Consider the following 26,696-nt stretch of genomic DNA (forward strand, 5'->3'; position numbering starts at 1 on the left):
TTCACTTTCACTTTCTTTAGGCTTTTACATGGGATTGGTAGAACACATTGGTCTACAGATTAAAACCCAGTCATTCCCTATTTGGGAAAGTTAGGACTACATCTGTTTATTTCCAGGCTATTGTTCATAGATTTTTCCTAGGTCACCAAGAGAAATTCTGCAGTTACATTTGCAAATTCTTTCAAAAATCTTATTTCCAAGGACTTAAACCTCATGAACCCATCACATTCTCTTATCTACCAATTTGAGCTTCAGTACAGCCTTAATGATGATTGTTATGCCTCTTCCAGTATGAAGATCAAAGTGGTAACTTAACCAAAGTTTGAGGGTGTGAATGAATGGACCCAACCTTAATTCATGAATATGTGACCTTGTATTACTTACCAGTTTATATATGTTGTCTGTCTCTTTGTCTACCACCAGCAGAGAGGTCTGATCTCCACCCTTTCTAATCATTTCCACCACAGTGTCATGATCAAGGGACTCCACAGACTTGCCATTGACAGCAACCACCAGGTCATTGTTCTTCAAGCCAGCCTTTTCTGCTGGACTTTTGGAATCTATGTCCTTGATGATTTGACCTACCCACCCCCCAAAAAAAATTTAAATAGAATTACCAGAAAGATCCATAGAAAACAAACTGGGGGATTTCTGCTGGGGCCTAAAGCCTTTATAAAATAGATATAAAAGGCATGCTGAGTACAACTCCTTCCCACTAGGATATCTATACACATCCTATCCACCTCGCTCTTTGGTCAGAACTCATTCTAGGAATAAACCCAGTCATTAATAATGAAAGAGTCTTAAAGAAAAGAATGTTATTACTAAAAGTGTTTGGGATTCAATCTTGACAAAACAGCATGCTAAGCAGTAAGGGTCAGCAAAGTCCCAGGAAATCAGTGTGCATACTTGTATGCTTATGTAGAAGCTAAGCCATAAAAAAAGGGGAGGAGAGGATGGGAAGAATGGTGAACAAAACCAAAGAATTCAGACCCCAGGAAACCCAAGCTAGCCTTTTAGTAGCAGTTGGGCAAATTCAGTTGTGAATGGATCTGTGAGTGCGTGCCACACAGATGGGTGTTGAGTCTTCAGGAATTGAACCATCTTCACCAGAAACCTTCAGATCTCTCACCCTTAATTTTTTTTTGACCCTGATACAGTTTTAACAAGCTCCAATTTCACTTTTCCAGCTAGTTGCTTGGCATCTCTTGGTCACCCGTTAGTGGGAGCACCATCCTCCTGTCACTGACAGGTAGCATGATTCTTCCTCAGCATCCACTCCCTGTGTCTAATCAGCCAAGTCCTTCAATGCTACCTTAATATTTTTACACATCTCTTCTGGAGCCCTAGTTCCTCCACCTGAAATGCAGTTTGTATTCATTCCTGCCTTGAATTCTTCCTAACCTGCTACCTTACCAGTTGCTCTCCCCTCCTTGTTTGCCTTCTCCAGTACAGACCTGCCTTCAGATTCATCTTGATGCACCGTCTGAGCGAGTCACTCCCCAGCATGACAGCGTGAATGTGAGCTTTGGAACTAAACAGACCTAATTTTGATTCTAGCTGTACTAGAACTATTTGACCATATAAAAATTGTTGTATCTTCTTCAAGTCCCCAGTTTCAGCAATTCTTACAAAATTATTAGGAGTAATTGAGATGTGTAAAGCCCGCAAGACAATGTAGGTTTAATTTTTCTTCTCTCTCACACTGTTCAAAAAATAACTCCCCACTAACTCTGAAAATAAGTCTAAACTCCTCAGCATGCACTAACAGTCCATCATATGTCTCTCCGACTGACCTTTCTAACTTGATTTTCTGTGCTACACTTTAAATGGCAGTCAAACTGAGCCTGTGTCTTCCTGCTTTATTCACGCAATCCTATCTTCATGGATTGGACTTATCTGTCCCTACCCCATCAACTTGCCTAAATTCTATTCATACTATAAAGCCAGAGCTCAAGTGCTACCTTTACTTTGAGGCCTCCCAATACCTTTTTTGTGAGGAAAAACTCGCTCCAGCATTGAATTTCCATAGTATCTTACCTGCCCTGTTTTAAGATGTTTCTTACCATCTACCTTCAGTTATGGACATATATGTCTTATCTCCTCTAGTAAATAGGGGTCTTCTTGACTGAAGAATTCTTATCACATTCATTTGATATTCTCAAAGATCCTGGGGATGTTTTTATACCATTTGAGTCAAATTAATGTTTCATAAATTAATGTAAATATATATGATGGAAAGAAAATGGTAATTCTGGGTGAATAAGTTTTCATGGCCTGAACCTACATTTTTTTTTTTCGTAATGTATTCAGCTTGTGTAGGAGGACCTTAATTCTTACTGAATTACAGGGAATCAGAAAGACTCCTGGTTCTGTTCATGTCCCAGATCCCCACCCACACCCCTGCCTCAGATCTAGTGGGATGTTGGCGCTGTCACACACCAGCTCATGAGAATACTTCTCAACTTCGCGTTCTATGACAGCTGTTGTAGCTTGAAATCAGACATGGTGGGAGTATTTACACCACAACGAAACAACACATACTACAAATTAGGGCTTTTTTTTAACCCCCCAGAGAGCCAATTTACTGGCATGCTACTGCTCAGATCCAAAATTCTGCTTTATAATTCTGCTATGAAAACCTAAGGATACCCTGATGGGGGGCTGGGGGGCCTAATGGAACTCTGGGGAGTCAGACTGGGATGAAGAATTGGGTGGTTACACTGCCAAGTTTTCTGCTCTTCAAGTGCCTTACCTTTCTGTTCTGGGCTTTCCCTCAGGTAGAAACCATAGCCATTGCTTCCCTTCTTCATCTCTACAACACGGGGCTGGCAGGGTAGCAGTTTCAGACTGGCTGTTTCTCTCTTGACTTTTATCTTCTGCTCGCTATGGTGCTTGTCAGTTTCCTTGTCCACAAGCAGGAATGTGATGCGGCTTCCAGACTTCTTCACCTGCAACAACAGTCAGGTGAGGACCAACATCAGTCTCCAAGAAAGATGCTGGGAAATAGGAAAGTTTCTGTGTTGAGGCACACAGTCTATAGATAAAACAGGATATATGGGATGTAAGTCCTGAGCTTAATTAAGCTGTAATACTGTTTTGTACCACCTCACTGGTATTTATTTATCTTCCCTTATATAGTTGTTTTTCCCTTTGTTAAGTATGACGTCACCCACACAGATGCTAACTGAACCCAAGTGAAAGCCAGAATTCAGAAAACCCAGAAAGGTACTTAGGTGAAGACTAGGAAAGGAATTTGGAAAAGAAAGTAAAGGTCTACTTTGAAATACCATTCTACCAAGAAAAGATACAGTTGGTCAATTTTCAAGGTTCCATATGACCCCAAAGAAAAACCTCTGAGTGTTTTCCATGCATCCTGCTGGGGCATAAGACTTGGGGTATAGCACATCAGATACTCCCCATGTATAACTCGATATTCATCACCCACACTAGTCATCTTCCAGCTTGTATTAAAACACTTTAGTAACATTGATTCAAGATCGAATTTACTACAAGTTTAGAGAGTGATTCCAGTAACTTACACATAAGATCCAGAAGATAATGGTTCTTTAGAACACTTTTCTTCAAGACAACATGAAACTAGCAAAGGCCTCATTCCAAAGCCCTATGTTAACACTGCTTACACCACTAATGAGTCTGTTGGCTCTTAATACGAAGGTTTAGCTTCCCATATCACAGTCTTCCCATCATAAACTACCATTCCTGTCTTCCTGTCACTTCCAGTGAGAGCAGAGTGAACGTTAAAGGCGAGAAAGTGCTCCTTTGGGATATACCTTTTCAACCACCTCCTCGTGGCTGGCATCCTCTACATTCTCTCCATTCACTTCAATCAAGTGGTCATCAACCAGCACTCCAGCTTTCATAGCCACACCTTGAGGTTTTATATCAGTCATGTACACTCCAGTTTTACCTGAAAGAGAGTAGGGGGTAGACAGGTGTCACAGCTCCATTACACTGACAGTCTAACAGCAAAGGGTTTTCTCCCAATAATATAAAACTAGAACTTTGCATTTTAGGACTAACTCAGATAGACTTTGATACAGAATGACAATTAGAGCTCATAGCACAAACTTGACACAGCCATTACTCAGTTGGTTTTTATTGATTTGAATAGGATTTCTGAGCCCAAATAAGTACAAAGAAGGAATCGCAAGTGGCACTGGCCTCTTGAACCAGAAAGCAGCGAATCGTGCCCACTCAGCATCGCTGTGTCATTCTCCCTTTCCTTTGCATTTGTAGAATTAGACGGCATCTGCTCTGTTCTGGCCTCTTTAAAACTATCACCAACTACCACAGCCCAGTGGACTGAATAAATCTCACTGATGCAGGCTAAAGCAAACAGGCACAGGAAGAGAGGAAAGCACAGACACATATGGTCAGGCTGGATTAGCAGGGAGGAGGATTCAGGTGCTTCTTAAAGAAGTGCTGTCAGTGCTGTCAAAATATTAATATTTCAGCCTAGGCAAAGGGTACCTTCATTATGACTATATAAACCATTTGTAAATAATCATTTAAACTCTGCTTTCTCAAATACTTGGCATTTCTCCTGTTACCTTTTTATATGTTTGTCCTGAAGAAAACATTTTCTTCATAAAGCTAATTTAAACCTTTCACCACAGACATTACACAAAGGCCAAACGAATAGTCTGAACTGCAATTTCTTTCTTTCTTTTCTTTTTTTTACCATATTACTGATAATAAACCTCTGAGAAATGCCAAGCTTCCCTTGACCACCTATATCACTGTGTTTTAACAACTGGCAAACTCAAGAGATATCTCTTATAGCTAGTTTATTTCTCTTGCTAACAGGTTAAATAAGCCTTAGAAACCATGTGTAGTATTGGTCTGCTCTTTCCAAGCCAAGCCTTAGTTGCTCAGTCGTGTCCGACTCTTTGCAACCCCATGGACTGTATATAGCCCACCAGTCTCCTCTGTCCATGGAATTCTCCAGGCAAGAATACTGGAGTGGGTTGCCATTTCCTTCTCCAGAGGATCTTCCTGCCCCAGGGATCAAACATGCATCTCTTACGTCTCCTGCAGTGGCAGGGAGATTCTTTACCAATAGAGCCACCTAGGAAGCTCTTTATCACTTAAGCAAATTATGACCCACCACCAGTGCCTTTCTAGTACAGAAAGAACAGGGAAGGAGCAACGTTAGAGGTAGAACCAAAACCCTGACCAGCTATGGTTCCAACCTCAATCCCAGTGAAATCCAAAAAACCACAGGCAACTGTTCATGGGTCAGCCTGCAACTCTGAAATTCTAGGAACAGAATCTAGTACTTTCTGATGGTTGGGGTTTCTCAAATCACTGTACCTCTCAGCTAGAGGTCAGGGAGACATCTCAAAGCATAGCCACAGCTGAGGGTACTACCTTGATGCCACAGGAGGGTGGGGATCTTGGCCGTGCCTGCGGCAACTCTAACAGCAGCTGATAACATAAATAAATGCTCAAGGATTTTTTGAATAAGTGACCACCTGGACACTCAGAGATGAAAAGAGATATCATTCTAATTCAAAAGTAGCTCATGGAGAACCTCCTTTTTCTTGCCTCTTATTCTCCATTCTCTCCTCCATCTTTACCCCCAGAGAAGCATCAACCCTCTAACCCTCTGGCCTTGAGGACTCAGCTTAACAAGCACAGGCAGACGGGAGCACCCAGTGTCCCTCCACAGTGCTGTTGCCCACCATCCTGATCCCTCTTTGCAGAGCTGTACAAAGGAAGGGCCAGGGGAGAGAGGCTGCTGTTGAATCTCCGTAGCAATTGACAGTTAGTCAACAAAGTCATTAACAGATACCAATCTCTCTCTTCCAGAAAGCTGCTTGTCCCTGCCCCACCTTCAAGCTCACCTTGGACAGTTTTCAGAGAAAAGCCATAGCTACCCCCCTCCTTCACTAGGTAGCAGAGCCGTGGCTGCGTCCACATCTGTGCTCCTCCGTTCATCACAGAGGGTGGCTTCTTATCGTTCAAACTCGACTCCTGACTTTGACCCAACGCTTTCAAGTCTACTTGCTTTTTCACGGCTTTCTCGTAGGAATCCCCATCCAGAACTAGTAAAGTCACTGAATTCCCACTCTTTCTGACCAGATCCACAACCTAAGAGGAAGAAAAAAAAGATTAACTTTAACCAATAACCCTCTATCAACCAACGGGGTTGTGGGTGAGAGAGCAGTGCTCACCATCTGACTCTGCAGATTCTATCAACTGACCCCTGACATCCGAGTAGTCAGCAGATCATCCCCCAGCCGTCTCCACCTGGGCCCCACCAAGATCCAGGGACAAATTAGGCTGGGTCTTTAGCACCACTGGACTCTATAGAGTGCAGCCCAAGCCCAGCCCAGGGAACTTTTACTAGGACAGGTCTTCTCCCGGGATGAATGCTGCCCCAAAGTACAGCAGGTCCTCCTGAGTCTACGGAGACTGCACAGTACAGTGAAAGGAGCACCCACTTAGAGGCAGATAGAATCGGGGTGAGGTCAGACACTCCCATATGTTCACTGTGTGAACACATTAGCAAGCTAAGGTGTCTGAGCTTCCACTTCCTCGACTGTGAAATGGTACCTCATGGGTTGTGCCAAGGATTTAACAAAATAATGAATATGAAATTGCCTAGTATAGTCCCGTTCACATAGCAAACATGCAATGCACATTAGACCTGACACTATTCAAACCCAGGACTAACTTTCACAGTTCTTGGTTAATCACAGGAGAGTTGATTAGCTGGCAGAGTATAGCTGTACAGGTGTCCTGCCCTACCAGTGGCGGCCACAAGAGCTCCACTGACACCCAGAGCTAAAATAATCGGAGATACAGGGGCTAAAGAGATCCTCGAAGAGCTCCAAATGTCCCACTTACCTGCATGTGCTCTTCCTTATCCACGAAGACACCATTAATCCTAAGAACTCTGTCTCCATCCTGGAGACCCGCCTTCTCTGCTGGGCTACCCTTCTCAATCACCCGGACCAGGTGGCCATCAGTGTCCTTCTCAATTCGCAGGAAGAAGCCATAGCTTTTCCCTTCCTGTTTGGTTAGCTTACATTCTCGGGGGTTGAAGGTGGAGGCCATTTCTGTGATGGAAACCAAATGGGTGAATCCTCGAGAAAGAGTCTAACTGGGGTGAGAAATCTGTACTCCATCTCCTACACATCTTTTCTTCTAATCACACCAGCTCCCAGCTGTTCAGGTAGCAACATTTGGAGTAGGGGAGGTCACCTTCCAGGACGTGCTAGTGATTTCCAAATCTATTCCTCCCCAAAGATGACCTTTCACTTGAGTTTCAGACCCATGTATTCAGCTAGGTACTGGACACAGATTGCTTCAATTTCAGTAGTTCCGAAACCAAATTCCCTTTTGTCCCATGACCAAAAGAAATTAGTTCCAAATATATTACCTAAAATTTTTAAGAAAATCCAAGCCCACTTTCATTTAAATATCTGAAGAGCTTGCCAAGTTCAAGGCATTGAAGATAAATCTGTGGACAAGACAGATCTATACTTTTCCTCTTGTGTCAGGGAGAACATGTTTTTACAGAAACGTGGTGAATGATCTACTAGGGAAGAACAGAGTGATAAGGGAGAACATAAGAGTCTTGGGAGCAAGGAATGGGGTGAAAAGAATAAAGTACTGCTTCCTAGAGAAATGACTTTTCCAAGACCTGAATTAGTCAGAGTGGTGAGATGGGACAAGATAAGGAAGACCTCAAGCAATTAAAAATCAGAGAAGTCAGACCTTAGAGCTGACATGACGCATTGGAAACAGCAAAGTGGTTTCCAGGACCGTGGAGTTCTAGTCAGAGAGGAGTAAGGATTTCCCCACAGAGAGAGGGCCCCCACTGCCAGGTCAGGTTTATCCCTCCTGAAGCCCCTTCCTTTTCCACCCATCCTGCTACTTCTTTCACTCCATGTAGGATCGAGGTCCTGGGCCACAGGATGAGGAAAGGGAAAGTGTAAAAGCTTGGAGCCCTGTCACCCAGTCATTAAGTGTAACATTCCTGCCAGGCACAGGAAGCTATATTCACTATCCTGTGATAAACTATAAAGGAAAAGAATATGAAAAATATGTATACGTGAATCACTTTGCTGTACAGCAGAAATGAACACAAAGTTTCCTTCCAGGGGTCCCCAACCCCTCCTGGTGGAAGCAGTTTTTTTTCCATAGGAGATTGAGAACAGAGGCCAGAACTGCTGGTGTGTGTAAAGCAGAGGCTAGACTCTGCTGGGCTAACTGCCTGCCGGGCAAACCCTCATGTTCCCCTCCTCACAGCTCCCCACCAGTAGCTCAGAATAAACCATCCGTCTCTCCTGGAAGGACAGGAGCTGAAGACTACACAGGGCATGGGTGGGGGTGGGGGGCGGTGAAGGAGAGACAACAAAGCGCTCCAGGCTCCCTGGAAGCCACGCATGGTGTTTCCAGGTGGCCATCTCTGACCTCCATGCCCAAAGAGACACACAGGACACGTGGGGCAGAAAGCCTCCCATGGCCTGACCCCTTGGCTACCTCACTTGGTCTCTGCAGAGTCTGGGAGACAAGCCACCAGGGGCGTGGATGACTAAGCAGCCAAGGAAACAAGAAACAGTGTTTCAAGTAATGTCTTACAAGGGCCCAAACGTAAGGCTGAGCTCACCCCACTGAGGACCAAGGGCAGAAAAAAGTGAAGACACAATCACCGAGGTTGCCACCCACACTTGGGAGAGTGTTAGCTGCTCTACCGTATCAGGACCAGCCACCAGGAAGATACTGCTTTGGGAGGAAAGGGGGGAAGTAGGGAGTTAGGGGAGAAGAGGGCAGCACCAGAGTGGGGCTTCTCACACACAGGCGTCTGTGTGTGGTTCCTCTCACTCTGACCTTTGGTTTCTCTTTCTGCTGATCATCTATCCCACAAGCATCAATTCCATTTTCCAACTTGAATCCACATCTATGTCCAAACTTACTCCTAGATTCCTATCAGCTCTCAATTTCCTAGGCCTGCAGACTCTTGAAGGAAAAGAAAGAAAATCCCTCTGAAATTTGGAGGTGATTAATAGAGAAACTTCATCCAAATCCTACAAAATTCTAAACATGTCCTTATAATTATTCAAAATAAAGACCATTAGATGAGATATTTTCATCAAGAGATGAGGCTGTTTGTGACCAACATATGAATGCTCATTTCTAAAGTTGTTTTTTTAAACAATAAGTGCTGGAGAGGGTGCAGAGAAAAGGGAACCCTCTTACAGTGTTGGTGGGAATGCAAACTAGTACAGCCAGTATGGAGAACAGTGTGGAGATTCCTTAAAAAACTGGAAATAGACACCATACGACCCAGCAGTCCCACTGCTGGGTGTACACACTGAGGAAACCAGAACTGAAAGAGACACATGTGCCCCAGTGTTCATCGCAGCACTGTTTACAATAGCCAGGACATGGAAGCAACCTAGATGCAGGAAAATGGATAAGAAAGCTGTGGTACATATACACAATGGAATATTACTCAACTATTAAAAAGAATGCATTTGATTCAGTTCTAATGAGGTGGATGAAACTGGAGCCTATTATACAGAGTGAAATAAGTCAGAAAGAAAAACACCAATACAGTATATTAACACATATATATGGAATTTAGAGAGATGGTAACAATGGCCCTATATGAGAGACAGCAAAAGAGACACAGATGTAAAGAACAGACTTCTGGACTCTGTGGGAGAAGGCGAGGGTGGGATGATTTGAGAGAATGGCATTGAAATATGTATGTTATCATATGTGAAACATCACCAGTCCAGGTTCCATGCATGAGACGGGGTGCTCAGGGCTGGTGCACTGGGATGACCCTGAGGGACGGGATGGGGAGGGAGGAGGGAGGGAAGGTCAGGATGGGGAACACATGCACACCCATGGCGGATTCATTTAATATGTCAAAAACCACCACAATAGTGTAAAGTAATTAGCCTCCAATTAAATTAATTTTTTAAAAGTAATAAAATTGTTGTTTAGTCATTAAATCGTGTCCAACTCTTTGCAAGCCCCTGGACTGTAGCCCACCAGGCTCCCCTGTCCATGGGATTTCCCAGGCAAGAATACTGGAGTAGGTTGCCTTTTCCTTCTCCAGGGGATCTTCCCAACCCAGGGATCGAACTAGAGTCTCCTGCATTGCAAGCAGATTCTTTACCACTAAGCGACCAGGGAAGCCACACATTTCTAAGGTACCCACCCCTAAAATTCAGCCATCTCACACTCTGCAGTAGCAACCGCAGTATCCTACTCTCTCAAGGATGGAAAGTGAAACCTCCTTGACAGAAGGACAGTCTAGCGTTTGGGGAGAGGAGAAGAGCAAAGCTTTCCTGTATCTCAATAGAGACCTGAAAGTCTGAAATAAAAGGGGACACAAATGCGTTTCTGGGCAAAATCTCAAGTTGTTTTGTTTGTTTGTTTGCTTCAAGTTTCAAACAGAGAGTAATTACTCGGATCTGCACTTATGTCTTTGAAGGGTCAGGTGTTCAAGATAGTTTCTTTTCAGCATCTATGGTTGAAGCCCAGAGAATTAGAGCCAGTTCACAATGATAAAAATACTGATAGAAACGCTACCACATTGATGGGGAAACAGCCACTGCTCCAAGCCCCGGGTTACATCCTTTCACTCTGTTTGCACTCCCCATAATTCAACCACTAAAGGATTAATGCTGGTGCCCACCTCAAACTGATGAAATATTTAACACTTTCAACTGTATCAATGCAGAAAGCCAATCAAAACCTCCAAAGCTTGGACTTACATAGAGCCCTGCCACTATTTGTCTCCTTTGCCATCTTGTAGAGATGGTTCAGCTAGGAGTCAGGAGGACTGGGCTCTGGTACAGGTCCAGCCCTGGTGTGTCCGGTCCACACCCTGGTGTTCCACTGGCCCCTAAGGCAGGGCTGGGATCCGTCACTTTAGCAAGACTGTCACTGCTCCATGATGAGGCTGCCTGGGACTCTGGAACCTGGGGCTGAGCTAGGAAGGACCTTTGTATTCAAGAATGCTGTTTCCTCACATATCATATATTAATGCATATATATGGAATCTAGAAAAACGGTACTAATGAGCCTATATGTAGGGCAGCAATGGAGACACAGACATAGAGAACAGACCTGCAGCCACAGTGCGGGAGGGAGAGGATGGGGTGAATTGAGAGGGTAGCATTGAAACAGATACATTACCATATGTAAAGCAGAGAGCCAGCGGGAATTTGCTGTATGATTCAGGGAGCTCAACCCGGTGCTCTGACAACCGAGAAGAGTGGGATGGGGTCGGGGGTGAGAGGGAGACTCAAGAGGGAAGGGATATATGTATACCTATGGTTGATTCACATTGACGTATGGCAGAAACCAACACAACAGTATAAAGCAATTATCCCCTAATTAAGAAATAAAGTTTTTAAAGTACTGTTTCCTGTTTCTTCCTCCTTTTCTTGCAAATCAAAACCACAGTGAGATATCCCTTCACATTCATCAGAATGGCTGTCATCAAAAAGACCACAACTAACAAGTGTTGATGAATATGTGAAGAAAAGGAAACCCTCATACGCTTGTTGGTGGGAATGTAAATGGGCACATGGAAGACAGTCCTCAAAAAATTAAAAGTAGAATTATCATATGAGCCAGCAGTTCCACTCCTGGGTATATATGCAAAGAAAATGAACACTGATTTGAAAAGATACACACCCCAATGTTCGTAGCACTGTTATTTACAATAGCCAAGATACGGAAGCAACCCAAGTGACCATGGACAGATGAACGGATAAAGAAGACATGGTACATACATACCATGGAAAACTACTTAGCCACAAAAAAGAATGAAATTTTGCAACAACACGGCTGGACCTGGAGGGTTCTATGCTTAGTGAAATAAGTCAGACAGAGAAAGACAAATTCTATATATTATCACTTATATATGGAATCTAAAAAATAAAATGAATATAACAAAACAAAATGGACTCACAGATATGAACAAAAACTAGTAGTTACCAGTGGTGGGAGGGAGAGGGGGAGGGAAAAGACAGGGGTCAGGGATTAAGAGATACAAACTACTGTGTATAAAATAAATTAGCTACAAGGATATATTGTACAGCACATGAAATATAGCCAATATTTTATGATAACTTTAAATGGAGTATGTACGTGCTCAGTTGCTCAATCCTGTCTGACTCTTCGAGACCCCATGGACTGTAGCCTGCCAGGCTCCTCCATCCGTGGAATTCCCCAGGCAAGAAATGCTAGTGGATTACCATTTCCTACTCCATTAAATGGAGTATAGACTATAAAAATTTTGAATCAGTATGCTGTACACCTGAAACAGAATAGTGTAAATCACTATACTTCAATTTTTAAAAATTAAAAACAAGTAAAGGTAATGATTTTTAAAAAAACAAACAAAAAAGATGTTTCTTTAGTCCCCCACCCCCATCTTCCACTTCCTGAGAATACAGGAATCAGAGCCCTGTGGTAGATAGATATGTAATTAGTGAAGGCCCATGGATTTCTACAACATCATATGAGCAATCGTCTGAAAATGGAGTCCATCAAACCCTCAGTCGGCTTTATTCCCCAGTTTAAATAGCCAAAATAAAACACTGGAAATGAAAGAAAGCTCTAACCATTTCTGAGCTCTGAGAAAAGTCAATTCTTGGCAACAAAGTTGCTTGTCTGTGGGAAGGAGAACAAAGTGCCAGCTGGCAGGAAGGAAAGACTCCAGGTAAGAGCCAAAGAGATTTTTTTAAATCAAACTTAATTATTAATTGTACCTTTAGACCCCACCTTCTAAAAGGATTAGATCATTGCTACCAGGAAAGGGAATAATATGTCCTTGGTCAGGGAGAAAATGCAGGTACATCTTAGAAGTTAGGAAGGCTAGGTAATGACAGCAGAGGAGGGCAGGTAGGCCCTATGAAGGTGGCCAGAGAAAGAACTGAAACCACCAAGTGGTTTTCCACAGGAGAGAAGTATCTGGTAGGACCCAGGAGACTCTTCCAAGGCCAAGGCAGACAAAGGTCTCCCAGGTCCAGGCAGCCATCAACATGGACCCATTCCTGGTCCCAGGGGAATACCCAGCCTCCCAGCAGGGCCGGGTGGAGCCACAAGTCTGAGCAGGATCTGCTCCTGAGAGGATCATGACCACAAAAGTCAGACTCAAACCACCAGAAGGGTTCAGCTTAGCTGGCCAAGGCTAGCAGGAAGCCTCATTTTCCCCTCAGTTTGTGTGTTTACGTCTGGAACCTGCAGGACTTCCCCCGACAAGGCTAGTTTGTGAAAAGAGTGAGACTGCACTTTAACTGATCCCCAGGTCAGCGGGATCCCCAGCAGTGAAGCACCGCTGCCTTGTCACTGGCGCCTCAGAAAGCCCTCCGTTCCGTGATAGTTGCTGCAAGTGGAAAGGCCCAGTTAAAAAATACCATGGGCGTAAATGCTCCTGAGCCCCCACTTCCACTCAGTGCAGGGGAGGACTAGAAGTGAGGGGATTTAAAAGGTACTTAGTTTATCAAAATCCCTTGTCTCCTGAGAAATATTTGAGCATCTCAAGATCAGTGGGAACCTGACAAGAACATAAAGCACCTCCCAGAACAAAGGAAACAGGGTTTTCCGAATTGCTTCCTGCTCTAAAGCAGTTATCTAACTCCTGTTAGTTTCCAGGTATTATTGTGTGAAAGAATCCTGAAAACAGAAACAGACCCACAGATCTTGAAATCAAACTTTTGGTTACCAAAGGAGGAAAGTGAGGGAAAGTGATGAATAAGGAGATTGGGATTGACATATACACACTACTATATATAAATATATATATATATATATTTACATAAAATAGATAACTAATAAGGACCTTTGTATAGCACAAGGAATTCCACTCAATATTTTATAATAACCTATATGGGAAAAGAATGGATATATCATATATATATAAAATAATGAATGGATATATTATATACTTTATGTATATATATATATATAAGAACAGATATGTATATTATACATACAAGTATATAAGATTCACTTTGCTATACACCTGAAACAAACAAGACATTATAAATCAACTATACTCCAATAAAAGTTTTAAAAAAAGAATCCCCAAACTGCTACAGATCAGATAAAACACAAGTCGGGGAAGAGCAAATTTTTCTGAGGAAGGAAAGGAAGGAAAAGATAACTCCTGGGTCAGCAAGAATTAGAGGATCTTCATTCATCTCCTCAGTCCTGGGAGTTGTCTGCCCAAAGGCAGCAGCTGGTTTCCTCTGACAGAACAGATGTACTCAGTGGTTAGCATAAATCTATAGACCGTTTAAAATCACTTTACTGTTTAAAACTCACCATGCTATATTCATGCATGCTACATGATCTCATTAATCCTCACAATCACCTCAACATATTTAATCTCAATCCTAGCTGGCCCTCAGAATCACTAACAGAGACTTATGAAAACATGCTCAGTTAAGCCCCACCTCAGACCTACTGGCTCAGTCCAGGCCTGAAACCGGAACATGGGCATGTTTAGAATCCCCGCAAGTTTAACAAGCTCATGCTCCAAACCACTCTTTCTGCTCCCAGCTCCCCTTCTCTCCCCTTCAGCCTTGGGATAACACCCTCACAGGTCAGAGAAGAATGTCAAGGCTGGGTGAACTATTAACAGCTACCTTGAGCTCACCTTTACTCAACTTGAGAAACCAAGGTGGCAGCCTAGTTAGGAGAGGTTCTCAGGATCCCGCTCTGCCCACGATTCCGCCTGACCTGCAGCATAGGAGTGTGTGGCAACCTAAAGCCTGTGCCTCTGCTTCCCACCACATGCTAGTTCTGACCCAGGCAAACAGAATCCAGCAGATGAAAACAAACTTTAATAGCTGCCACAGGCTCTTTGTTCTGTGAATTAAGTCTGAGGGGACGCTTTCCAGCCCCCCTAAACCTAACCACCTTAAGAGCTGAGGCTGGGACTTCCCTGATGGTTCAGTAGTTAAGAATCTGCCTGCCAATGCAGGGGACAGGGGTTCAACCCCTTGTCCAGGAAGATTCCACATGCTGTGATGCCGCAACTGCGGAAGCCTGCCTGCCTTAGAGCCTGTGCGCTGTGACAAGAGAAGATAGCACCTTGAGAAACCCGAGCACCCCAGTGAAGAGCAGCTCCCACTCACCTCAGCTAGAGAAAGCCCACATGCAGCAACAAAGACCCAGTACAGACAAAATAAATAATTTAAAAAAAAAGAGTTGAGGCCATTTCTCTTCCTCCATCATCCAATGGGTGGAAACCCAAGTTCCACTCCTGTCTGAGGCCAAACAACTAGATTCTCCAATCAGCATCCTGGAGTACATGCAACTTGCTTGGGATCATGAACAAAGATCCCTCAAAATTCTACTGAACATCAAGAAGACATACTGCCCCAAATCTGATTTCATAAGTCCAAGCCACAAATATTTGCCTCATACTGTGGATGGTGATTGCAGCCATGAAATTGAAAGACACTTGCTCCTTGGAAGAAAAGCTATGACCAACCTAGACAGCATATTAACAAGCAGAGACATTACTTTGCCAACAAAGGTCCATCTAGTCAAGGCTATGGTTTTTCCAGTAGTCATGTATGGGTGTGAGAGTTGGACTATGAAGAAAGTTGAGCGCCAAAGAATTGATGCTTTTGAACTGTGGTGCTGGAGAAGAAAGACTCTTGAGAGTCCCTTGGACTGCAAGGAGATTCAACCAGTCCATCCTAAAGGAGATCTGTCCTGGGTATTCATTGGAGGGACTGATGTTGAAGCTGAAACTCCAATACTTTGGCTACCTGATGTGGAGAGCTGACTCATTGGAAAAGACCCTGATGCTAGGAAAGATTGAGGGCAGGAGGAGAAGGGGATGACAGAGGATGAGATGGTTGGATGGCATCACCGACACAATGGACATGGGTTTGGGTGGACTCTGGGAGTTGGTGATGGACAAGGAGGCCTGGTGTGCTGTGGTCATGGGGTTGCAAAGAGTCGGGCACGACTGAGCGACTGAACTGAACTGAACTGATGTGCAAAACACTGTTAAGTGGTTGAAGGAATAAAGTAAAACAACACCTCTGTCCTCATGGACTTTATAGTTAAATAGGAGTGAAGAAAAGTTCTAGTACAGAATGAGCAACCACTATGAGCAGAGTATAAATGCTATAAGACCTACAACATGAGACAAATTAAGGAAAGCTTCACAATTTACATAGGATTTGATTTAGACATTGACAACAGATGGGTAGGACTTCAGTAGGTCAGAGGTAGGAAAAGAATATTCTAGCCACAAAGAGTAGTATGAACCTCAGGCATGGAAGTGGCAAAGTTCTTGGGGATGGTCAAAGAAGAGCTAAAACCCAAAGTGACTGAAGAACAGCCAACAGGACAGCCAACACATCCTTTTGTCATGGGTGACAAGTTAGGCTGTAAAGGCCTCTAATAACAGTCCAAGGGATCTGGCCTTAGTTTGGTGGTCAGCAGGGACCAACCAGGGGCTTCCATGGTGGCGCTAATGGTAAGGAATCCACCTGCCAATGCAAGAGTCGCCAGAGATGCCTGGTTCAATCCCTGGGTCAGAAAGATTCCCTGGAGGAGGGAATGGCAACCCACTCTGGTATTCTTGCCTGGAGAATCCCATGGACAGAGGAGCCTGGCGGGCTACAGTCCATAAGGTCACAAAGAGTCAGACACAACTGAAGCAACTCAGCACACACTCAGGCATGCACCAAGCAAGGCTTATAAGCAGAGGAAGGACAGGAGCAGAGCTGGGCTCCACGGGTGGTAGGAGGGATGGCTGTTGTACTAATCCTCCTCACGTGCAGCCTGCCCCCGCTCCTCTACCTGAGAATAGAGGTGAAAGAGCTGGAGGAACTAGAGAGGACTAAGCCACACGTGGTACTAAGTCTTCGATCCTGCCCTCTCAGATTTCTCCATACAGAGATGGCCTCAGACAGGACAGGTACAACAACACAGGTGTACACTGACCACGAGACACTCCAGGTCCCTGTGACTCTCCCTAATTACTGCCTACGTCACTCACACACCATTTTGTTGTGGATGTGAGAGGGTAACAGGTAGGAAGGCCAGAGGTCCCCAAGCGGCAGGAGGAGATAAACTGCAAGTGGCAGTTTTTTTCCTTCTCTACACAAAAGTAAAAGAGGCTTCTTTTAATTCTGCATAGACTACACCTGATTCTGCCTTGAGCTAACCCATGCATTTTTCTTATGGAAATGTTCTTCTTAAGCTATGTTAATGAAACTATGTATTTGCTTTGGAATCTGCCTTTCTTCAAAATGGTTCTGCTTAGACTTTTTTTTTTCTTTTCTCAAACTTTGAGCTGATAATGGCTTAACAAACCAGTATTCATATCAATCATTTTATGACCAGGAGATAAAACTCATATTGTGGGAGAGGGGCCTGATGAAACGCCCTCAGCCTTAAGGTGTCTCTCTTATCTGATTAAGAGCTTTCTAACAGACATAAACACCTTGCTAAAAACTAGCAAGGGGGCATTCTTTCTGCTCCCTTCTGATGTCTAGGTCAGAAGCTTTTTCTCTCTCTCTCATACTTGAATAAAATTCTGTGACACAAAAAGCTCCAGTGGTCAAGCCTGGTCTCTGGCCCCGGATCGAAATCCTCTCCCCCAGAGGTTGCACGGAGAGGTACGTGCGCAGTTCTGTCTTCTGAGGTCACTGCCCGATGTGAACACAGCTGTGCTTCTGACTCCTCTCAGCTCTGAGTTGCAGAACACCCTAATTCTGTGATCATTTTCTCATTCTGTCTGCTTCCCCACAAGTGGCATACTTTTCCTGGACTTATCACCCTTGTTCAGTTTTTGCCTGGGCTTCCCTCTTAGCTCAGTCAGTAAAGCATCTACCTGCAGTGCAAGAGACCTGGCTTCAGTCTCTGGGTCAGGAAGATCCCCTGCAGAAGGAAATGGCAGCCCACTCCAGTATCATTGCCTGGAAAATCCCATGGACAGAGGAGCCTGGTGGGCTGAAGTCCGTGGGGTCCCAGAATTGGGCACAATTGAGTGACTAGTACTTCACTCTTGATACTTTTTCTACTTTAAGCTTTAGACTCCCCGTCTGTAATGGACTCAATTGTTTCACTCCCAAAATTCATATGTTGAAGCCTTATGACTATTTGGAGATAGAGCCTTGTAAAGAGATAATTAAGGTTAAAAGAGGTCCAAAAATGTGGGTCTGGCATCTTTATAAGAAGACACAGATAAGCATATATGCAGAGAAAGGGCCATGTGAAGAAACAGCAAGAAGGCTGCCATCTGCAAACCAACAACAGAGGCCTCAGGAGAAACCAGCCCTGCTGGCACCTTGACTTTGGACTTCTGGCCTCCAGAACTGTGAAGAAAGAAATTTCTGTTTAAGCAACAAGGGATTCTGTTTTGTGGTATTCTGTTATGACAGCTAGGAGGCTAAAGCATCTTCCAAGTAACACTGCCTACTTGGGCTGAGTGTTAGAAAGGAAGAAGTCAGAAAAAGAAAGAAAAAGACCCACAAGTTCATGCTTTGGTGACTGACAGATAAGTTGTACCATTAAAAGATGGTATAGTCATGAAGAATGATATGGCAAAGCCAGTTTGAGATGGTTTTAAATCAGAGGACTTAAAAAAAAAAAAAAAGGAATTGAATATCTGCTTCACTTTACAAGACAAAAATTAATTCAAAATCAAATAAAAAATTAAGAGCTAGAACTGTTTCTTCTAAACTCTTAGAAGAAAATATGGGGATAAATCTTCAAAAGGTGAAAATTTTTAAAAATCAGAGGACTTGGCAGAACATCCTGCAGGTAGACAGAAGTGTGGACCTTGGGCAACGGTGGCCTAGAATCCTCACAGCAATGCTCTTGTGACGCCCGGGAGTAACAACATGAAAGGAGGGGAGCCAAGGATAAAACCTTGGGTAATAGTGATAGCTAGGTGACAGGAGGGAAGCTGCGAAGGAATCATCAGATGGCCAAGATTTTACAGTCCAAGCTAAAAGAGGAATTTCAAGACAACAGCGTTAACAGTGCAAAACCCTGCTAGGAGGTAAAGAGGATAAACACAGAAAATGCCACTAAGTTTAGAAAATGGAAGTTCAGGGCAGATAAGGGACTAAGAAACAAGTGAACCCTAGTAAATAACAGAGGCAAGGAATATAGATACATCCTGAAACAGATACATGAGAGGATTGGGATAGCAGTTTGAGGGGGAAGTAGGGTTAGTGGATGGGTTTATTTTTAATGTTTGTATATCAAGGGATGATAGAGACAGCATGGAAAATGGGTTTGGCCTTGATGAGATGGAACACTTCTACTGAGGCAGGAGAAGAGTGGGAGAAATGAGACAAAGAGGAAGATAAGGTCAACTTAATGAGACAAATGAGGAACTTTGAGAATGTGGACCATTCCACATTCTCCACTGGGCCCGACTGATAAATCAGTGAAGGTGGCTAGGAGAGGAGTGTGGATTAGCAGTATGTACCTCCAAAGACCACTGCACCAGTCCATCCTAAAGGAGATCAGCCCTGGGTGTTCATTGGAAGGACTGATGCTGAAGCTGAAACTCCAGCACTTTCGCCACCTCATGCAAAGAGTTGACTCATTGGAAAAGACCCTGATGCTGGGAGGGATTGGGGGCAGGAGGAGAAGGGGACGGCAGAGGATGAGAGGATTGGATGGCATCACCAACACAATGGACATGAGTTTGGGTGAACTCCGGGAGTTGGTGATGGACAGGGAGGCCTGGCGTGCTGCAATTCATGGGGTCGCAAAGAGTCGGACACGCCTGAGCGACTGAACTGAACTGAACTGAGGAAGAAATCAAAGCCCAGTGTGCTGGATCCTCCAGTCTCTCAAGAGAACTCATAAGTCCAGACTTATGTGAAATGTCTCCATATTTAAAAACAGGCAGCTATTTCAAAGTTGTAAAAAAACTTCATGTAAAGTAAACAGAATTGGACCCCTGGGCTGGCAGTTTATAATCTAGGCAAAAAGGCTATCCAAATTAGCACTGTTTCACTATAAACAGGCAACATGTTGAATAAAAATTTCTAAGTAACAACTTAGGCCAAAATATATTTTTTTCATTAGACAGATAAATATAGATCTCATGAATTTATACAAGACCAATCAGCATGATTTCTCATGTGCCGGGGTCCAGCCCCAGTGGATCCAGGGAATTCGAAGGGTGGACGGCGTTGGCGTGGAAAGACTTGTTTATTTATTAATATAAGATTAGATTAAGAAACTGTAGCGTAGTAGGAAGATTAAGTGGAGGAAGAGGGCTGAATAGCTTGGTTTACGCGGAAGGCCGATAAAATTCCAGACAAGGAATTTGCACCATCTACGTTGGGCCACCGGCGCCCGCTTGAATATCTAAGGGTGCCTCGCCTTAAGCTCCCTTTCGTGCGGGTCTTAACAGCCCGGGCAAGTAAGTAGACCTGGCGAGCCTCCGCGCCCCAGGTGGAGATTCAGCCTGAAGTTAAAGAGCAGAGAGAGGGAAAGGGAGAGAAGAAGAAAGAGAGAGAAAGACACGGGGGGAGCCAGAGTCCCAAGAAACCAGGCCGAGAGACTAGTTTGATAAACTGGTCCGAGAAACTGGTCCAATCCTTTATTGTTCAGAAGGCCTTTTATACTTTTGATAAAACATGGAGATCAATGGGTAACACAGAATTATGTAGCGTTCGCAGCCCAGACTCTTTCTATACATCATTTTGTATACAAAAAGTCTCAGGTGATTTACATTATCTTCTGGCCAAGAGGCTTGTTAACACTTTTTGGCTCTCTTCCTTAATGAATGTTAATTTTGTTTCCCCTGAAGTGTTTTTCTTTAATCTGCATCTCCTTAAAGCATTAAAGTTACATCTCTATAGAACAAAGGTGCAGTGGGATATAACAAAGAAGGTACTTAACTCAAAGATCTAATGTTGCTAATACCAGGTCTACTACTTGCATTTCTATATACCAACTATATCTAAAAATAAAGGATATGAAAATTTGGCAGCAAGCATTGACTCAACAAATGAAACTTTTAATCAGTCCTATTCTAAAGATTTTGACTCTTCGGAAGCCTGTGCCTCCTGCGGTCAGGAGGCCTCAAACAATCACATGCGCAGCTGTACGAGTCCTGCAGGCAGGCTAGAAAGCCATCAGAAGGGTTTTTGGATTGAAACACTCTTTCAAATGCAGAAGACTAAAGCCCTGAATTGACTTTTTCCAGAAAATGTCAGAAGAGTGGAAAAGCAGAGCACAAAAGCCGGCAGATTTTTGTTGGGGTACATGCTTAGGAATTTCCAGAGGGGTCCCTGAAGTCTGAGCACGCCTTGCGTATGTCAGCTTCCTTCCTCATGACCTTGTCACGGGCGGGATTCCTCACACTGGCTTCCGGCACTCATGGCTTTTTCTCACTATGTATTGGGTTTATCAAAAAGTTCATTCCGGATTTTCCATAAGAGCCTATGGGAAAACTCAAACTTTTTGGCCTACCCAAGACATCAAGAAGAGAAAAAGAAAAGTGGTCACTTTTGCCCCAGGTTGGAGCATGACATGTTTAAAAACAGACGGCTAAAAAAAAAAAAAAAAAAAAAAACAGACAGCTAGGAGGTGAGGGTTTCTATGTTTACAATGAGCTCTGCTGCTGCTTGCTGCTAAGTCGCTTCAGTTGTGTCCGACTCTGTGCGACCCTGTAGATGGCAGCCCACCAGGCTCCCCCATCCCTAGGATTCTCCAGGCAAGAACACTGGAGTGGGTTGCCATTTCCTTCTCCAATGCATGAAAGTGAAAAGTGAAAGGGAAGTCGCTCAGTCATGTCCGACTCTTCGCGACCCCATGGACTGAAGCCCACCAGGCTCCTCCACCCGTGGGATTTTCCAAGCAAGAGTACTAGAGTGGGGTGCCATTGCCTTCTCCGTACAATGAGCCCAGCGTTAAATTAAGACATGAGACTATGAGGCTGGTGTGAATTGTGAGGAAGAGAAACTGCATGAGGGCTTCCCAGGTGGTACTAGTGGTCAAGAATCCACCTGCCGATGCAGGAGACACAAGAGACTCAGGTTTGATCCCTGGGTCAGGAAGATCTGATGGAGTAGGAAATGGCGACGCACTCCAGTATTCTTACCTGGAAGATTCCGTGGACAGAGGAGCCTGTTGGGCTACAGTCCATGGAGCCACAAAGAGTCGGACACAACTGAGCATGCATGCAGCACTGAGCTACAAAGATGGAGTGATGGAAAAGATGAAGGGTTCTAGCTTCTGTTCTAGTTCTAGCTTCTATTCTAGTGTTCTGGCTGGGCAGGATGAATGGGGAGAGGGAGGAAGCGGGCACTGAGGGAACAGTTTTGAAAATTAAGCGGCTGACATAGGAAAAGGCATCTTAAACAATGTTTAGAACAGAGTAGTTTCCAGTAACAAAAAGTCTAAACATAGGTATATGGCTGATGTAACGGGAGTTTGTTTTTATTTTCATCTTCCCTGAGCATTCTAGTCTGGATAAAGTACATCAGAAAGAACCAGAGTTTTACAGCCAAACCCAATTTTAATTCCATTGTCACCACTTGCTAGCTATGAGAACATGTGTGGCTTCTTAATTTTGACCTGGAGATAGAAATACACCAGAAGTAGGAAATGCACATGGATCAGTGCACCGGGCCAGCGTCACAGAAGATGGACGGTCTAGAGCAACCTAAGCACAGCGTCTGGAGCAGAGGAGCCCCTCCAGGTGGACCATATTCCCTGCTCTCTGGTGGAAGTCCTGAGACCATGGGAATCCCGCTCCCTGTGATGGCATTTGAGCAGTGTTTCTGATTTTCCTTGTGAAGCAGACAAGAGATTGAGCGATGGACTAGGGATGAGCAGGCCTCTTGATTGTCAGGTCAGAGATTCTCTGTCTCCTCACTCTGGACCATCTCTGCAAAGTTAGTTTTAGCTGCTGAAAAGTCAGCTGAAGATTTTGTTCCCCCATGAAATCAAGCTCAAATAATGAACTCAGATTTCCCTAAGAACTATCACGTAAGACTGAAAGCTAGGGAATTACCAAAATGGAATCAAATGCCATGTGTTAAGGAGCTAAAAGATTTTACAGAGCTAAGCCGGCCAGAGAGTCCAAACAGCTGGAGAAAATGAGTTCTAACAGACGTGAGTACAAGATAGAGCAGCCAAGGGACCCACATACAAGGGTGGAGAAGATGGATTGAGGGAGTATACTGAGGTGTGGCTGATCGTGGTCACCAGAGAGTGACCAGGGAACAGATTCACTCACTGGACCAACATCACTGGATTTCCAAAAGATTAGAGAAAGGATGTGGGATGAACAGCATTCCGCTTGGAGGGGGAAATCAGAAAGGGGCTGAGAGCAGTGACAGCCAGGTGCAATAACTACTGTCAGGAAAGAAAATACCCAGTGCTATCTTCTTTGTCTTTCTCCTCAAATCTAGGATGTAGTGGATCATTCTATCAATACAGTAATCTACTACCATCAGTCACGAGTGCTTTGGACCAACCACCATCTTATCTAGATAAGATGGAATGAAATAGATACTCCATCTATTTTAGATAAGAGGAAAATAGTTAGGAATCAATGGTGCAGACACTGTCAGACTGCAAAGAAAACACAACCTCTCCTTACAAGGTGCTTATGTAAACACCACCCAAGGCATAAAAAACTCAAAGAACAAAAACTGAGCAAGACAGTGGGGAATAATGTTTAATCCTAGTTACTGCAACTGTAGGAGGATATTCGTATAACCTAGGATGCAACCAGAATTTCTGTGTAACGAGTTAGACAAAGAAATCACTAGACTTTTGTTGGGCTTCCCTGGTGGCTTGGTTGGTAAAGAATCTGCCTGCAATGCTAGGAGACCTGGGTTCGATCCCTGGGTCGGGAAGATCCCCTGGAGAAGAAAATGGCAACTCATTCCAGATTTCTTGCCTGGAGACTTCATGCTCAGAGGAGCCTAACAGGCAAGTCCATGGGGTCACAAAGAGTCAGACACAACTGAGTGACTAACACAGACTTTTGTTGGAAAACTATGACTGGTAGAGACTGGTGATGTGATGTCAGCACCTAAGGGCTTCCGTGCTGGGCCAGGTGTGTCTGCCTTCTTTCACAGCCTGCCTAAGAGCCTTGGGAGACACTTTCTTCCAACAACATGAAAGAAATCCTATTGTATCTCAGTTGGTATTGACAGATGTCTCAAGCAAGGAGGAGATAAATGAAATTCAATTTCATCCTTCTTCAAAAATATTTTACCTAGAGCAAATCCAGTATCTTTGCTGCAGATTACATTTAAGCCAGCTGGATTCCTCCTTTAAAAAGCAAGAGGTATGGAAATTCAAAACACTAGAGTGTATTAGTTTTAAATTAGTATCAAAAATAGAAAAATAAATGGGCCCCAAGATATGTTTTTGCCAACTGTGCTTTCCCACTGTAAAGATTACTGTTTGGTCTTCAGTTCAGTTCAGTTCAGTTCAGTCGCTCAGTTGTGTCTGACTCTTTGTGATCCCATGAATCGCAGCACACCAGGCCTCCCTGTCCATCACCAACTCCCGGAGTTCACCCAAACTCACGTGCATCGAGTCGGTGATGCCATCCAACCATCTCATCCTCTTCCCCTTCTCCTCCTGCCCCAATCCCTCCCAGCATCAGGGTCTTTTCCAATGAGTCAACTCTTTGCACGAGGTGGCCAAAGTATTGGAGTTTTAGCCTCAGCATCAGTCCTTCCAATGAACACCTGGGACTGGTCTCCTTTAGGATGGACTGGTTGGATCTCCTTGTAGTCCAAGGGACTCACAAGAGTCTTCTCCAGGACCACAGTTCAAAAGCATCAATTCTTTGGCGCTCAACTTTCTTCACAGTCCAACTCTCACATCCATACATGACCACTGGAAAAACCATAGCCTTGACTAGATGAACCTTTGTTGGCAAAGTAATATCTCTGTTTTTAAATATGCTATCTAGGTTGGTCATAACTTTCCTTCCAAGGAATAAGCTCTTTTAATTTCATGGCTGCAATCACCATCTACAGTGGTTTTGGACTTAGGCAGCCATAAATTTCAAATATGGGAAATTAATGAAATGTGTTCCAGTAGAGAAGAGTGCTCAGAGGCTTGGTGAATGATTCTTGTTTCTCTTTTATGATAAGGAATGGAATCTGCTTATCTTGAAATTCATTTGGCCTGCTGGCACTGAATGCCCCTCCCCCCACCCACCCATCATACTTTGTCCTAGAAGACAGGACTCCTGGTTGGAGTTCAAGGCCTTCCCCACTCTATTTGCTGATCTAAGAGTTCTGCAAGTTGGGAGAGAGACGAAGTCAGTATCATGTGGAAACAAGAGTCGCCCTTGGAGAAAGGATGCTTTGTGCTGCTAACAGAACTGGTACCTGAAAATAGCCAAACTATCCAGAGGATTGGCCAGAATGAGAGTGTCTCCCAAAGTAGGTATTTTGCTTTTCAATACCTTTTTAATCTGCATTTCTGCCCCCTGGCTTTTTTCCCTATAACTTAAAGTCCTCTGGCCTCTCCCAGTCACTGCCTCAAGACAAATTGCCTGGTCTTTCTTTCACTATGTTAGTCTCTAAAAATAACACTTAAGAACCTAAAATCCACTACAGATTGTCATACTGAGAGAAGTAAGTCAGACAGAGAAGGAGAAATAGCATTTGACATCCCTTATATGTGGAATTCAAATGATACAAACGAACTTACTTCCAAAACAGAGAACAAATTTTTGGTTGCAAGGAAGTGGGGAAGGATAGGGGGAAGGGATAGTTACGGAGTTTGGGAAGGTCATACACACACTGATATATTTTAAATGGATAATCAAAAAGGACGTACTGTATAGCACATGGAACTCTGCTCAATGTTATATGGCAGTCTGGATGGGAGGAGGGTTTAGGGGAAAATGGAAACATGTATATATATGGCTGAATCCCTTCACTGTTCACCTGAAAATATCACAGCATTGTTAATTGGTTAACTCCAATACAAAATAAAAAGTTGAAAAAAAGAAAAAAAGAACCTAAAAGTCCAAACATCTTGATCAGGCTTTGAGGCACAACACAGTCAAGCCCAACTTTATCCTCCTCTGCTCCTCAGTGTCACCTTTTGGCATACATGTAGTCACCCACACCCAGCCCACCCTTTGCTCACCCCACATGCTCTGCCTGAAACACCTCCAGCCCCCACCCCTAATCATTTATTTATAGTAGGTCACATTTTTTTCCAAGTGGATGAATTAAAGACCTAGCCATATTCAAGGCTCAGTTCAAATTTTAAAAGTGAAAGTGAATTCTCAGTCATGTCCGACTCTTTGCGACCCCGTGGACTGTAGCCTAATGCTCCTCCATCCGTGGGATTCTCCAGGCAAGAATATTGGAGTGGGTTGCCATTTCCTTCTCCAGGAGATCTTTCCAACCCAGGGATCAAACCCGGGTCTCCCACATTGCAGGTGGACGCTTTACCATCTGTGCCACCAGGGAAGCTCAAATTATAGGTCATATACAAATCCTTGCCTGACCACTACAGTCTAAAGGAATCACTCCAGCCTCTAAACTTCAACTAGAAAAGAAAATTGAGCTCCTACTAGGCTCCAAGCATCAGCCTAGGTTACATTTTATGAGTTCTCACTTAATCTTTTTTTTTTTTTTTACTTTACAATACTGTATTGGTTTTGCCATACATTGACATGAATCCGCCACAGGTGT

General features: G+C 43.9%; 1 protein-coding gene across 5 annotated transcripts in view; it reads right to left on the reverse strand.

Annotated features, from left to right (window-relative positions):
• PDZK1 (PDZ domain containing 1) overlaps positions 1-26,696 on the reverse strand; it is a 55,659-nt gene that overhangs the window by 6,654 nt on the left and 22,309 nt on the right. For all 5 annotated transcript variants that reach the window (XM_069602671.1, XM_069602695.1, XM_069602679.1 and 2 more), the window contains 5 exons: positions 6,877-7,088; positions 5,871-6,117; positions 3,795-3,931; positions 2,756-2,951; positions 385-581 (listed from right to left, as the gene is read on the reverse strand). In XM_069602671.1, coding sequence (XP_069458772.1) covers positions 385-581; positions 2,756-2,951; positions 3,795-3,931; positions 5,871-6,117; positions 6,877-7,086 — 987 coding nt within the window. In that variant the 5' untranslated portion in view covers positions 7,087-7,088. The remainder of the gene's footprint in view (positions 1-384; positions 582-2,755; positions 2,952-3,794; positions 3,932-5,870; positions 6,118-6,876; positions 7,089-26,696) is intronic.

This window comes from Ovis canadensis, chromosome 1 (assembly GCF_042477335.2).
Source record: "Ovis canadensis isolate MfBH-ARS-UI-01 breed Bighorn chromosome 1, ARS-UI_OviCan_v2, whole genome shotgun sequence".
Lineage (NCBI taxonomy): Eukaryota > Metazoa > Chordata > Mammalia > Artiodactyla > Bovidae > Ovis > Ovis canadensis.